Source organism: Mobula birostris, chromosome 16 (genome assembly GCF_030028105.1).
Source record: "Mobula birostris isolate sMobBir1 chromosome 16, sMobBir1.hap1, whole genome shotgun sequence".
Lineage (NCBI taxonomy): Eukaryota > Metazoa > Chordata > Chondrichthyes > Myliobatiformes > Myliobatidae > Mobula > Mobula birostris.
In genome coordinates, this window is record NC_092385.1 from 70233884 (window position 1) to 70248885 (window position 15002).

The 15002-nt window shown below is 43.2% G+C and overlaps 1 protein-coding gene across 3 annotated transcripts in view; it reads right to left on the reverse strand.

Moving 5' to 3' along the window:
* The window catches only part of mst1rb (macrophage stimulating 1 receptor b), a 268407-nt gene that overhangs the window by 119000 nt on the left and 134405 nt on the right, over positions 1-15002 (reverse strand). For all 3 annotated transcript variants that reach the window (XM_072280811.1, XM_072280812.1, XM_072280813.1), the window contains exon 4: positions 3020-3136. In XM_072280811.1, the coding sequence (XP_072136912.1) occupies positions 3020-3136 (117 nt within the window). The remainder of the gene's footprint in view (positions 1-3019; positions 3137-15002) is intronic.

Sequence of the window (15002 nt, forward strand, 5' to 3'; positions counted from 1 at the left end):
GAACTCGAGCCCAAGGCTGTGTCGACCTCCAGCCGTGGCCGCTTCTTCAATCTCAGCCCTTCCTTAGGTAGAGGCCTTGGGCGGGTCCAGGCATACAGTGCAGCGCCCAAGTTCATCATGTCTCTTCTAACTAGGTGCACAGCATATGATTCGTAGATACGTGGTGAGGCTTTAACCTCTTCCACGGAAGATGGCCATTGCCTCACAAGGAGCTCATCCGCCCTTTGTCAGGTCTTGTTTGTTTTTAGTCCTGCTGGGTGTCCTCACACCCTCCTCACCAGACTAATTCCGATGGGGGAGCTGGCCCAAGTCGCCGACCACTTGACCACAGCCCCTGGCCGAGCGCCAGGACCCCGCCCACGCCGCCGAATCTCTCCGAGTGTCCGGCGCCCGACCAAAAACCATGGTCAAGTGGCCGGCAACCAAACCGGAAGCATCATGACAACTGTGTCAAACTGTATTAGTCTCTGCCATTCCTTTGGATTCATCAGCTGCGGGGTTGGGGGTGAGGTGGCTGCCACATGGGCAACAACTTGCTCTCCACATCATACTGTCTTGGCTTATGTATCACATTGACAGCTGGAATGCAACATCTATCGTTGACCATGACCAATGGAGGGCCTCAGCAGAAGTAAAGGGAGAAAAAACCTACAGTGGTTGTAAGGAGAGGTTCTGAGAGCTTGAGCCAAGGGAAGGGATTTTACAGAGGGCCTTTAGCAGAGAGATAGAGAACCTGAGGGGCAGACCTTGGGCCTGGAGGCACTGCCACCATTGAAGCTGCCAGAAGAATGCAAATCAGGCTGGAGTTGTAGAATGCCAAGTTCAGTAGAAGGCAATGCTTTAGTATGAAGGAAGGTCAACAACACAGTGAAATTCAGAGATGTGAATGGGAATTTCAACCCAATGGCTTTGACAAAGGAAAGAATCGATATCAGTATGGTGGGTGAAAGCAGTAGAATGGTGCTGGGCATCATGGTCTTGGACAAAATCAATTTAACAAAGCTTGCGGGTTTGGAGTCTAGCTGAGAGAGCTTTAAAGAAGAGGGGTCAGGAGATGATAAGGGATTGGGGGGTGGGAATAAGTGTTTGGCACTGGAAAGACATAAGCAAAATGAACTTGAAATCAGGAAGACCAGCACCTGGGTTGATCAACTGGAAGTTATTGTTTAATATTACATCTCAGGTGGACTGCTCCACTTAGCCTTATGAAGCCTAGGTGAGACTTTAATAAGCATTGGTGAGACTGCACTTGGAGTATTGTGAATAGTCTTGGACCCCTTTTCTTGGAGAAGATGTGTTGGCATTGGAGAAGGTCCAGAAGAGGTTCATGACAATGAACCCAGGAATGAAAGGGTTAATGTAAGAGGAATACTTGATGGATCTGGGCCTGTATTCACTGGATAGAAGGAAGAAGGGTGGGAGGAGTATCAATGAAACCCAGAAAACTATCAAATATTGAAAGGTCTAGATGGACTAGATGTGGAAAGTATGTGGAAGCGTCTAGGACCAGAGCACATAGCCCTAAAATAAAAAGATGTCCCTTTAGAAAGAGATTAGGAGGAACTTCTTCAGCTAGAGGGTAATTAATATGTGGAATTCACTGCCACAGACAGCTGAGGAGACCAAGTTATCGGGTATATTTAAAGCAGAGGTTAATAGGTTCTTGATTAGTAAGGGTGTCAAAGGTTACAGAGAGAAGGCAGGAGAATTGGGTTGAGAGGGATAATAAATCAGCCATGATGGAACGGCAGAGCAGACTTAATGGGCTAAATAGCCTAATTCTGCTCTATGTCTTACGGTCTCAACATTCTTGCACAATCATGTTCTATGAATTACTCTGTCAACAATACTTTCGCAAAACTTTTGCAAATACTGTAGCTCCTGGGAATTGAGAACAGGACAGTTTTGCATTCTGTTCGCTCCCAGGCTCCTGTCTCTCCCTGGAACCTATCTGCTTAAAGTTACATTTGTCATGTTTGTAACATAATAGTAATAATGTAGGTCGCATCTGAAATTTTTCCGGGTAGCCGACGACTTCCTCCCACGCCATCCTGACGTAGTTGGAATTCACGCACGATGCAAGTAACAGCAGCGGTTTGGCATTGCCTTCTGCCAGGTGAGTTTTTTTTCCCAAAGAGATCACCATCTCTTAACCCCACACGGATGGAAAGCATGCCGGGAGGAGCCGGCTGGGTTTAAACTTCGGAACCTCCGCCTTGCAGTCCAGCGCTGATGCCACTATGCCACCAGCCGGCTGTTTGTAAAGGCTAAAAGCTCATTTGTTTGGCATTTTTACCCTGTATCTGTATGCTTATGATGAAAAACAAGCGGGAGAACTTACCATCAATTCTACAGTCATGGCACTCAGGGACCTGAGCTGTATTATTTTTTTCTCTTTATGACTGTATGTTTTTCTGAAATTGTTACCATATGGGTTACGTGCAATGTGCTGTGTCCTGTTGGTAATGTGCTTTGCGCCTTGACCCCAGAGGAACTCTGTCTCGTTTGGCTATATTCATGCATGGATAAATATTAGATAGACTTGGACTTGAACTTGAACTTGCACCAGAAAAAAAACACCAGTGCACACTAATCACTTGAAGCCTTTTATGAAGTGGTTCAAGAATTAATCTAAAATAGCCTAGACTTCATTCATGAAATTAATTTCTCAAAACCTATGAGACAAAGGAAGAACAAAAAGAAACCGAACTAGAAAAAAAGTTTTATGTCATTTTCTGTAATTAACTGAAGGTACATTTTTTTCAAACAAATTCCATTCATAAAGTGAATCTTGTAAAGTTTGTTAAAAACACCACCGGGCTGGGGAAAGGGAGGATAAAATTGTAGAACTGGTGTGGCACAGAAAGAGATCGTTCAGCCCATTAACACTATGCCAGTTGTTACAATCCCAACAGCCCCATTCACACACATTTTCCCTTGTGCCCTGCAAATGAATTTGTTACAGTGAGCAGTTAATTCATTACAATCTTGGTTTTCTCTCAAAATACCCAGTTCCTACCTGTGTTCCAGTTATAAACAGCAAAGAGTTGTTCAATTGTGCGACTTTTTGAGAAACAGGATCTGATTTGCTCAGGCTGAAGTTCGCATGTAGATAAAAGGATCTTTGAACAATCACCTACAAGGAGTGAGGAATCAGAAAACATTTAAAGGGAATCCACTCTTCCCGGAACATAGTAATTCAAAAACACATGTGGAAGTTGCAGTAAGGCAAGGGTTAAAGACAGTGTCCAGACAAGAATAGCAGACATCCCCCCTCTCCCGGAAGTTCTGGGAGTCTCCCGCAAATTGATGGTGCTACCTCCCTGAAATGAGTTTTTGCAGGGTGGAATGTCTGGAATAGCCTGGGGCAATTGTAGTCAAGTGAGACCACCAAAGACACCTCTGCTTATGACAGAAAAGATGGCTCGATTAAGTGTGGCAGTGTGTACTCAAGCCAGATGAGTGAGGCGTCTTTAGTGAGAGTTTTCCAGAAATGTCTTCCTAAAACATAGCTTCTTTTTACACAATAAGGGGTGCTGGAGACATTTGAGATTACACAGAATGTGAAAGGAACCAAACAACTAAGGCTCTGTCTTTGCTAACTTCAAAGTATCATCGGCTGTCCACTTGAAGTTTCGATTGACTTTAACACCTTTATTGTGAATGGTGATTCAACTTGCAAATATTGATTTCAAACATATACAATTTACCAAATGCTCAATATCTGTAACAGAAAAGCCAATTCTGTATAAAAATATCAGTTTTCTGTTCAAAAGAACAGAGAGGCTGACAGGAACCATGCTGTTCTCCTTGTGCACAAGTAAAACAAAAGAAGGCCAGGCAGCATCTATGGATATCAATTTCTCGAACTTCCAACAATTGCCCTCACTCTCTCCTTCACCATTCCTCTTTCCCTTTCTCAATTTACCTGCCCGTCTGGTGCTCCTCCCCTTGTCTTTCTGCCATGGTCTTCTTTCCTCTCCTATCATATTCCACCTTCTTCAACCATTTATCTCTTTCACCAATCAACTTCCCAGCTCTTTACATCACCCCTCCAACTCTTTCAGTTTCACCTACCACCTTGTACTTCTTCCTCCCCTTCCCCCACCTACTGGTACTGATTTCTCCTCTTTCTTTCCAGTCCTGAAGAAGCGTCTCAGCCTGAATTGTTGACTGTTTACTCTTTTCCATCAGTGCTGCCTGACCTGCTGAGTTCCTCCAGCATTTTGTGTGTGTTGCTCTGGATTTCCAGTGTCTGCAGATCTCTCATGCTTGTAAAATGAAAGGATTGCTTGAGTCGTAAGAGCGTGTATTTTCTGGGCCCAGTCATTTTAGTTATTTTATGTACTTCATTTATCTTATTATCAGTATTGACACATATGATTAAATTCTGTTACCATGACTGAAAAAACAGCACTGAACAATATGCATACTTGGAACATGTTCAATACTTAGCCTGAACAAAAGAGATTTTGCAGATGCTGGAAATCTTGAGTAACACACACGAAGTGCTTAAGGAACTCAGGTCAGGCAGCACCTACGGTGAGGAATAAAGAGTCGACATTTTGGGCCAAAAACCTCAATCGGGACTAGAAAGGAAGGGGGAAGAAGTGGAATAATGTGGGGGGAGGAAGAGGAAATACAAGCTGGCAGGTGATAGGTGAGATCAGGCAAGGGTGATGCTGGGTGGTTGGGGATGAAATAAGAAGGTGGGAGGTGACAGGTGGAAGTGGTAAAGGGCTGAAGGAGGATTCTAATAGGAGAGGACAGAGTACCATGGGAAGAAAGGGAAGGAGGAGGGGAACCAAAGAGAGGTGATGGGCAGGTGAGAAGAGAAAGAGTGAGAGGGGAACCAGTAGACAATACTCAGTTTACACTTGACAGTTTTGTTTTGGATGGAATTCACAGCATGTCAGTCTTATTAGGCATATTCTAAAGTCTAAAGATCACAACGCTAATTTATTACGTAACATTTATATGGTCATACAGTTTTACAACACAGAAACAGGTGTTTCAGCCCATCTTGTCTATGGTGACCAAGGTATTGACCTGAGCTCATTCTATTTGCTTGTGTTTGGACCATATCCTTCTAAACCTTTCCATGTAGTGGTCCAAAAGTCTTGTTATTGTGCCCACCTCTACTGCTTCCTCTGGCAGCTCACTTGATGCACTTCCACCATTTGTGTGAAGATATTGCCCTGCTGACCCCATTTAAAACATTTCCCTCTTGCTTTAAATCTGTGCCCTCTAGTTTTAGACTCCCCTACCCTGGGGAAAAAGACAGGGATGATCCATCTTATCTACCTCATGATTTTATCATCCTCTATACGATCACCCCTCAGTGTCCTACACCCCAGATCTATACAGGATAAAAAGCCCTGGTGTTATTAATAGTTTTTCCAATGAGAGATAATTATATTAAAAAATTGTTAAATATATAGTTTCTCCAAACATTTTGTCACTGAGCTGTAATTTATGCTTTTTTTTAATTTATTGAGGTACAGCGCAGCTCTTGAAGTTGTACAGCGCAGCAACTCCCGATTTAACCCTAGCACAATCACAGGACAATCTACAATGACCAATTAACCTGCTAATCGGTATGTTGTTGGACTGTGGGAGGAAACTGGAGAAAACCCACACATTCCATGGGAGGACGTACAGATGACGTCGGATTTGAACTCAGTTTTTACTGCCTCTCCTTCCCTTCAATAAGTTCATAAAACCATAAGACCTGGAGCAGAATTACACCACTCTGCTAAGCGAGTCTGCTCCGCCATTCCATCATGGCAGATTTATTATCTCTCTCAACACCATTCTCCTTCTCCCTGGAAATTTTGACACCCTGACTATTCAAGAATTTATCAATCTCCACTTTAAATGTATTCAATGACTTGGCCTTCACATCCATCTGTGACAATGAATTCCACAGATTCACCACCCTTGGGCTAAAGAAACCACTCCTCACCTCTGTTCTATTCTGAGGCTGAGTCCTCTGGTCCTAGACTCCCCACTAGAGGAATCATCCTCTCCATGTCCACTCTATCTAGGCCTTTCAATCTTCGATATGTTTCACTGCGATACCCCCTCATTCTTCTAAGCTTCAGCGAGTACAGGCCCAGAGTCATCAAATGCTCCTCAAAGATTAACGCTTTCTTTCCCAGGGGACATGCAGAGATTCACAGACTCTGGGCTGCCCGATGAGGGCTTCAACTTCTGGACTTTCAATCAATCTTTGTGCTTCAATCAGGAACAGGCTTTTGATGATGAATGCCAAAAGCAAGCACAAGTCTACAACTGTTGAACTCTTGTAACATCCCTTCACATTGGCTAGGTAAACATCAAGGAAATGATTGGGGAAACAGTTGCTTCATTTTCCTGCAGACTGATCACAGAGGAAGAGAAAGCCAGGAAGTACCTACATATCAGCAAACTGATCTCTGTGAGGATTTGTCATGGGAGAAATTAACTGTTGTCACATAAATCAACCAGTAATGAATTTGCAAAGGAATATAGAAAATAAAACATAGAACAGTACAGCACAGTGGAAGCCCCATGGCCCATAATGTTGTGCCATCCATTTAGCCATTGTGGATAACTTCATTCACCACTACACTGATCTGATTCTATGATCTATAGACTCAGTTTCAAGGACTCTACATATCATGTTCTCAGTATTATTTTAATATGCATTGTTTGTCTTCTTTTGCACATTGGTGTCTGTCAGTCTTTGTCTGTTTATGTAGATCTTTTTTGTAAAATTCTATTCTATTTTTTTTTATCCTGTAAACGCCTGCATGAAAAGGAATGTCAATGGTAACATGTATGTACTTCGATAATAAATTTACTTCAAAACCGATTCCCCGGTCAATCTAACACTTCCCTCCTGCACAGCCATAACCCTTCATTTTTCTTTCACTCATTTGCATATCAAGGAGTATCTTAAATTTCCCTCTTGTATCAGCCTCTATCATCAATCCTAGCAGTGCACCCCAGGCATTTATCACTCTTTGTGTGAAAATCCTACAGTACCTCTGACATTGTCCCTAAACTTCCCTCTACTCATCTTAAAAGTATATCCTGTGGTATTAGCCATTGCCACCCTAGGGAAAAAGTCGCTGGCTGTCCGTTCTATCTATGACCCTTATACACCTCTATAAAGTTATTAGCTTAGCTTTTTTACACAGAGGGGTGTAAGTGCCTGAAGACCCCATCTGGTAGAACTTCCCAGGCACTTGCCACTCTTTGTGCATCTCCAACATCTTCCTTATACTTAAAAGTGTCAGACCACGACGAAAGACTGAAAGACTGCATGGGTTGAAATAAAGAACAAAATGAACAGACACTCTGAAATTCTCCACAATAACTACACGAGGACATTTGCCCTTGTCAGAAATCCACTAACAAATGTACTCATCAGTGGCCCCCAACCTCCGGGCCGCGGACTGATACATTGCCGCAAAGAATGCAGGGGCGCAGTGGTGGCCGGAAGGCACCCAGCACATCTTTAAGAAAAAAAACCGAAATAAACAAGCTAATTAATTAGGTGCCACCCGGCACGTAAATGTTGGCCCAGATCAGATTGCGTCGCTTCTGATCTGGGCTGACATTTACGTGCCGGGCGGCACCTAATTAATTAGCTTGTTTATTTCAGCTTTTTTCTTAAAGATGTGCTGGGTGCGTTCCGGCTACCACTGTACCGCAGCACGCTTTGCAGCAATGTATCGGTCCGCCGCCCGGAGGTTGGGGACCACTGTAAGAGTTTAATTGTTATTTTTCATTGCAGTTAAACAATTAATTAGCTGCTTGTATTCAAATAGTTCTAATATAAATAATAATAATTTAATATCCTACAAGTGGCTTACAAAGTATAATTCTAGAAAGCTTCTTTGCTCTGCATTATTCAAATAAGTGCTTTCTTATTAGTTAGCTTGGTACTGCTGCCTTTGAATAATAGCTTTCTAATTGGTTATTTCTTATTTATAAATTTGAATGGAATTTTCCTTATCTCTGTGGTATTAAAGTAGCTGTTCTATGCTAGGTGCCATCTTAATCTTTGCTTTCCCTTCACTTAGTAGACCTCAATCACTGTCTGTCCAAATGGCCTCTGTTCTATTGTAGGTTTTTGCAAATAAAAATGATGTGAGGCATTTTATATTTTAAAAATGCCGTAACAGCTCATTTGTTGTACTCTAAACACTGAACACAAGGCACAGTAAAAATCTACATAATTATGTCATTACGTCACACCAGCCTCTTAAAGTGAAACCCCAATTCAATGGCAGTGTTTGTGAATTATGTACATTTCCACAAATACATTTCCCTGCACTGTCAACTCTTAATAAAACCATCACAGTGCAACAAGTTTTGTGCCCCACTCCCAGCTCTGAGACACCAGGCAAGGCCATTTAACTTCAAGCATTAGTTTATTGATCATTACAGAATGTTTCTCTGGTGCTTCCTGCTCCCTTGCCTCTTCCTTCCCCTTTTCCCACCCATGATTCTCTGCTCCCTGCCCCCTTCCACTCTCAGTCCACAATGGAGACCCATGTCAGAGTCAGGTTTATCATCACCCACATATGTTTTCTTTTGCAGTAGCAGTACAGTGCAATAATTAAAATTACTACAGTACTGTGCAGACGTCTTAGGCTCCCTAGCTACATATATGTGCCTCAGACTTTTGTATATGAGATAGCTTACATATTTATATGTATTGTGTTTTTGTTATTATTATTATTGTGGTCCTTCTCTTTTTGTGATTTTTACTGTACTGCATTGGATCCAGAGTAATAATTATTTTGTTCCCCTTTCACTTGTGTACCGGAAATGACATTCAGCAATCTTGATCTTGATCTTAATTGATCTACTGTCACTGTAAATAGTTTTGATTTGAAATTTTTAGATCACATGTATCAGAACTTTTGTTTAAATTATGCAAGCATAACAAAAGGGATAATAAATCAGTCATGATGGAATGGCAGAACTCAAAGAGTCAAATGGCTTAATTCTGATCCTATGCCGTATGGCCTTATGGTCTAAGGCACAGTGATGCACATAAAAGACCTAGATAGAACATGTCTAGGACCAGAGGGCACAGCCTCAGAATAGAGGAACATCCATTTAGAACAGAGATCGAGGAGTTGCTTTAGCCAGAGTGTAGTGAATCTCTGGATCTCAGTGTCACAGATGGCCGTGGAGGCCAAACCATTGGGTATATTTAAATCAGAGATTGATAGGGCCTTGATTAGTCAGGGCATCAAAGATTATGGGGAGAAGGCAGGAGAATGGGATTGGGAGGGATAATAAATCAGCCATGATGGAATGGTGGAGCAGCCTCAATGAGCCAAATGGCCTAATTTTGCTCCTATCTTTTATTATTCAACTACTAACCTAACCACAACAGTCAGAATAACAGGACTCTTCCTCTCTTGTGGCAGTATGAACATTAAATCCCTCACATTGTGTAATAAAGGGCTATGTCTGGATTGTCAGAGGCTGGTTTTGATGACTTTGTTTCCTGTCTAACCATTATACTGCTGCTGCTCACCACCTGCCTTCCCTTCTTCCTGGACAGCCTTACCTGCTGAGTGTGTGCAGTCTTCTTCTGTGAGAATAATGTGTTGGGAAATGGATATCCATTGTCGGCTTAACATATGTGCCGAATATTCTGGGGTGCTGTGCCATGCTACCCACATTCCCCTCACCCCCGCCTACCTCTTCCCTCCTCTCTTGTCAGCCAGTGTGCGGCTGGACTCCAAGTACTGCTTCAGAAGGAAATGAGGCAACTTTGAAACCATTTCCTGGCCTAGTCTGATTTCTCACTGTTCATTGCTAAAGAAACCTCAATGCAACTACCTTCATAAGTCAGTGTTCAACTAAACGACACAACTTTAGTTTTCTCTTACCCATATCTCTGCATTGGTGCATAGTCTTTGCCTGGAAATGCCCTCCCCTCCATTGAGCACGTCTACAAAGAGCGCTGCCACAAAAAAGCAGCGTCCATCATCAAGGACTCCCACCTTCAAGGCCATCCTCTCTTCTGACAACAACCAGCAGGAAGAAGGTACAGGAGCCTCAGGGTCCCATACCACCAGGTTCAGGAACGGTTGTTACCTATCAGCCATCAGGCTCCTGAACCAGCATGGATCACTTCACTCACTTCAGCACTAAACTTATCATCGAACACAACCTATGTATTCATTTTCAAAGACTCCACAACTAATGTTCTCAGTAATATTTATTATTGATTGTTTCTTTTTGTACATGCATAATTTGTTAGTCTTTGTTTGTGTGTAGATTTTCATTGATTCTATTCTACTACTTTGTTCTACTGTGAATACCTGTAAGAAAAAGAATCTAAGTGTAGTATTTGGTAACGTACAATATACCTACTTTGATCATAAATTTACTTTGAACTTTGGCCGTTCAGTCTGAGAGAAGCAAGTGAGAAAGCCTATCAAATCTGCTCCTTGCCTGGTGTTTCAGAAGGGATCCCCTTTTCTCAGGAAAAGGAATGCATTCTTACAATCAACATACATGCCAAATGCTGGAGGAACCGTCAATTTTTCACCCCGAGACCCTTCATCAGGTCTGGAAGGTGGGGGGGTGCGCAGAGATGGAAGGTGATAGGTGAAGCCAGGTGGGTGGGAAAGGTAAACAACTGGAGAAGGAGAAATCTGAGAGGAGAGGAGCGTTGAGCATAAGAGAGGGGCAAGAAGGAGGGGCATCAGGTGAAGTGATAAGCAGGTGGGAAGAGGTAAGGGGCCAGAATGGGGAATAGTAAAAGAGAGAAAGAGGGGGAGAAAAGTATTTTTTTTACAGGAAGGAGAAATCAATATTCATGCCATCAGATTGGAGTGTACCAGTCGGAATATAAGGTGATGCTCCTCCACCAAGGGTGACCTCCTTGTGGCATAAACAGAGGCCATGGTCTAACATGTCAGAACAGGAATGGCAATGGGAAGTAAAATCACAAACAAGAGAAAATCTGCAGATGCTGGAGATGGGAATTTAAATGTTTGGCCACCAGGAAGGTCCACTTTTGGCAGATGGAGCGAAGATGATTGACAAAGCAGTTCACCAATTTACAGCTGGTCTCACCAATGTAGAAAAGGCTGTATTGGGAGCACCTGACACATTAGACAACCACAGTAGATTCACAGGTGAAGTGTTACCTCACCTGGAAGAACTGTTTGGGGCCCTGAATGGAGGTCAGAGAGGATGTGTATGGGCAGGTGTAGCAGGGATAAGTGCCAGGAGGGAAATTAGTGGGAAGGGATGAGTGGAAAAGGGAACCAAGTAGTTCCCCTCCACTGCCACCCTCCTCCATATGGCAGAACTCGCCATCACCCTCAACAATTTCTAACTTGGCTCTTCCCACTTTCTCCAGTTTCGACGTGTAGCCATGGGCACCCACATGGTCCTTAGTTATGCTTGCCTTTTCACTGGCTATGTGGAGCAGTTCATGCTCTGCCTTTCCCCATTAATGTTAGCCAACTGTTCATCCACTACATTAGCGACTGCATTGGTACTATTTCATGCACGCATGGGTTAGGCTCATCAATTTCATCAACTTTGCCTCCAACTTTCACCTTGCCCTTAAATTCACTTGGTGTATTTCTGACACCTTCCTCCCATTTCTCGATCTCCCTGTCTCCATCTCTGGAGACAAACTGTCAACCAACATCTTTTATAAATCTATTGATACCATGGCTATCTTGATCATACCTCTTCCCACCCTTTTCTAAGTTCCTTCTTCTCTGCCATATCTGTTCCCAGTATGAGGCTTTTCTTTCAGGACATCAGAGATGTCCTAACCTACCAGCCCATGAGCCTCTGCATCCAACACGTTATTCTCCGCAGCTTCCACCATCTCCAGATCAAGCCTATCACTAAAAATATCTTTACCTCCACACCCCAATCTCTGATTTCTGCTTTCATGCTCCATCCATGATTCCACTGTTCACTTGTCCTTCCCCACTAATCTCCCTCCCAGCACTTCTCCCAGCAAGTGGCCAAGGTGCTGCACCTGCCCATTCACCTCCTCCCTCACCTCCAACAGTCCTTCCGGGTGAGGCGACACTTCAGCTGTAAATTTTCTGGGGTCATTTATTGCATCATCAGGGTGGAGGAGCAACACCTTATATTCTGTTTGGGAAGCCTCCAACTTCCGTTAAAAAAAAATCCCTCCTCCACACTTCTTCTATTCTCCACTCTAGCCTCTTATCTCTTCTCACCTGCCTATCACCTCCCCCTGGTGCCCATCTTCCTTCCCTCTCTCCTCTCAGATTCTTTCTTCTCCAGCCCTTTACCTTTCCCACCCATCTGGCTTCACCTATCACCTTCTAGCTATCCTCTCCACACTCCCCCATCATTTTATTCTGGCATTTTCCCCCAACCTTTCCAGTCCTTAAGAAGGGTTGCACTCCAAAATATCAACTGTTTATTCACTTCCATGGATGCTGCTTGACTTGCTGAGTTCCTCCAGCGTTTTGTGTGTGTGTTGCTCTGGATTTACAGCACCTGCAGAATCTCTTGTGATTATTACCTCCTTACAATGACACTTCCTTGCTCTTGACCATCTTGGAGGGATAAATAGACATGATGTGGGAACAGGGAAGTCCTCCTGGGACACCCAGCACAGAACAGGGAAGGAAGTCCTTTCAGGAGACCCATGCTGGCTTCCTAACATTGTTTCATTCCTTTTCACCTTGGCTTCCCATGGATTAACCTCTAGCTTCTGTTTACTCTCTTTATGATTGTGTTCCACGTAAAATACATTAGCACCCATCAGACCATTCCCTTGTCTTCTTATCTTGTTTTGCCATTACCTGCATCACAGCTTTCAATTGCCAGTCAGCTAAACTGGCTGACTCTCTACCTTGACAAATCCCTCTCCAATTACTGTTCACCACACCCAGCAATCAATAATTATTTATCTGCACCAGCCTGTGGCTGCTTCACTGGTTCCACTACATTTTTGCAGTTATTTTCCAACAAGAAGTGAATCTGGCAGAAAAAATTTAACTCGGAATTCACAAACTACCCGTGGTCAACATAATTTGAGCTGTCAGGAACTTAGAGGAGGCTTGACCCAAACACAGAACAAAAACTATATTATTATTTACTTTTAATAATAAAGTGCAAAATAACAAACCACAAAGGGTCCACAAGATGAGAGAGAACAGATACTAAACACAACTAGGCAACAAGATAACTGAAGGCTAGGAGCAGCTGGCTGGCTGGTTCATTCAATGAGTGAACAAGGACTGTGGATGAAAGCTGGGCTTAAATAGGCTGCAGGTGATGAGTTGGAAACAATGGCAGGCGACTCCTGTTAACTGGAAGGAGACTGGGAGTTGCTTGCCTGTTCAGGACTGATACCAGCTACTAATTTTCAATAGAGTCACCTCAACCAGTCTCTGTGCAATGCCAGATAAGTAAGAGAATCAATTATTACAAGGAAACCACACATTTCCTGGAGTAATGTGCACCTTAAACAGAGGAACATCAGAAGAGCAAGGCAAGGGCCAACTTGAGCCTGCCGCACCACTCAAGATGAGCACGGCTGATTTACGTCAGAACTTAACTGTCCTTTGTGCCACTTCCCTGTCACCCTCATTTCTCCAGTTTTTCACCACCTCTTCACAAGTCTACATGGCAGCATCACATTTAGCTCAATCATTTTACAACAGTAGCAAATCACCGATCCGGGGTCAAATTCCACTTCTGTCTGTAAGGAGTTTATATGTTCTCCCTGTGCTCGAGTGAGTTCCTTCCAGGTGCTCTGGTTTTCTCCCACAGTTGGAGTTAGTGAGCTGAGGGTGTTCTATGTTGGTGATGTCACCATGAGGACATTCGCAGTCAACACCCAGTGTGATTCTCAGACAGTGCAGGTCATTGATGCAAAATGATGCATTTCACTGTACATTTTGATGTACTTGCGACAAACAAAACTAATCTTTCTTAGAAAAATCCAGATATCCACCATCAGGAAATGATTAAGTCTTTCTGCCAATTTCCTAGCTGTCTCCAGTTTCTCAAGGGATGTCCCTGAACTTCACTACAAACAGCCTATCACACAATGTTTAACTGCTTCCCACCACAAGAGGTTACTTTCAGGATGCCTTTAAGGGTGAACTCCAAGCGGCACAGCTCACTGGAAATGATAACATTTTCCCATTTCAGCCTGATACAGCTGAGAACCACAACTGCATCCAAGATCTGGAGAGTGAGTAACTATGTTTTAATTCAGCTGACCTATCTATCGTTGCTTAAAACCGATGGAAACAATGCTGACTGTAGCTGGCACACTATCCTCGCGAGGTATCCTCGGTGGAAATGAGGCTGACGTTCCGGGCTATAAGTGTGTTTAAAAAAAACGAAGTTTTCATCTCCCAGTACTGATCATCTTGCTGGAAAATGTACGGTCTTTGGTAAATAAAATTGAAGATCTTAGAGTTACGTTGCTTTATCAGAGGGACATTAAGACCACTAATGTCATTTGTTTCACAGAATCCTACTTAAACCCTTCCTTACCAGATGCAGCAACTAAATTGACGAGATCACTAACAATGTCAAGATAGAACTGTTGAGTCTCTCAAAATCAGAGGTGTGGGCATATGCCCCCTGAACAACTCTGATTGGTGGACAAATGTGTCAGTGATGTCTCAATCCTGTTCACCAGACCAGGAATACCTCTCAATAAAGTGTCATCCATTTTATCTGCAGCAGGAGATTTCTGCGATCATTTTGGTTGCAGTATACATTCCACCTCAGGCCAATGTCAAGCAGGCTTGAGACAAACAGAGCAACGTGATCAACAGGCACAAAACAGCATAAGCTGATGCCTTCCCCATCATTTTGAGGGAGTTTAACCAGACTAGCTTGAAAAAGTCACTAAATAATTATCATCAACAAATCACGTAGTACAGAGGAAACAACACACCAGACCACTGTTACACTAAGATCAAGAGTGCTCACCATGCTATCCCACGCCCCCACTT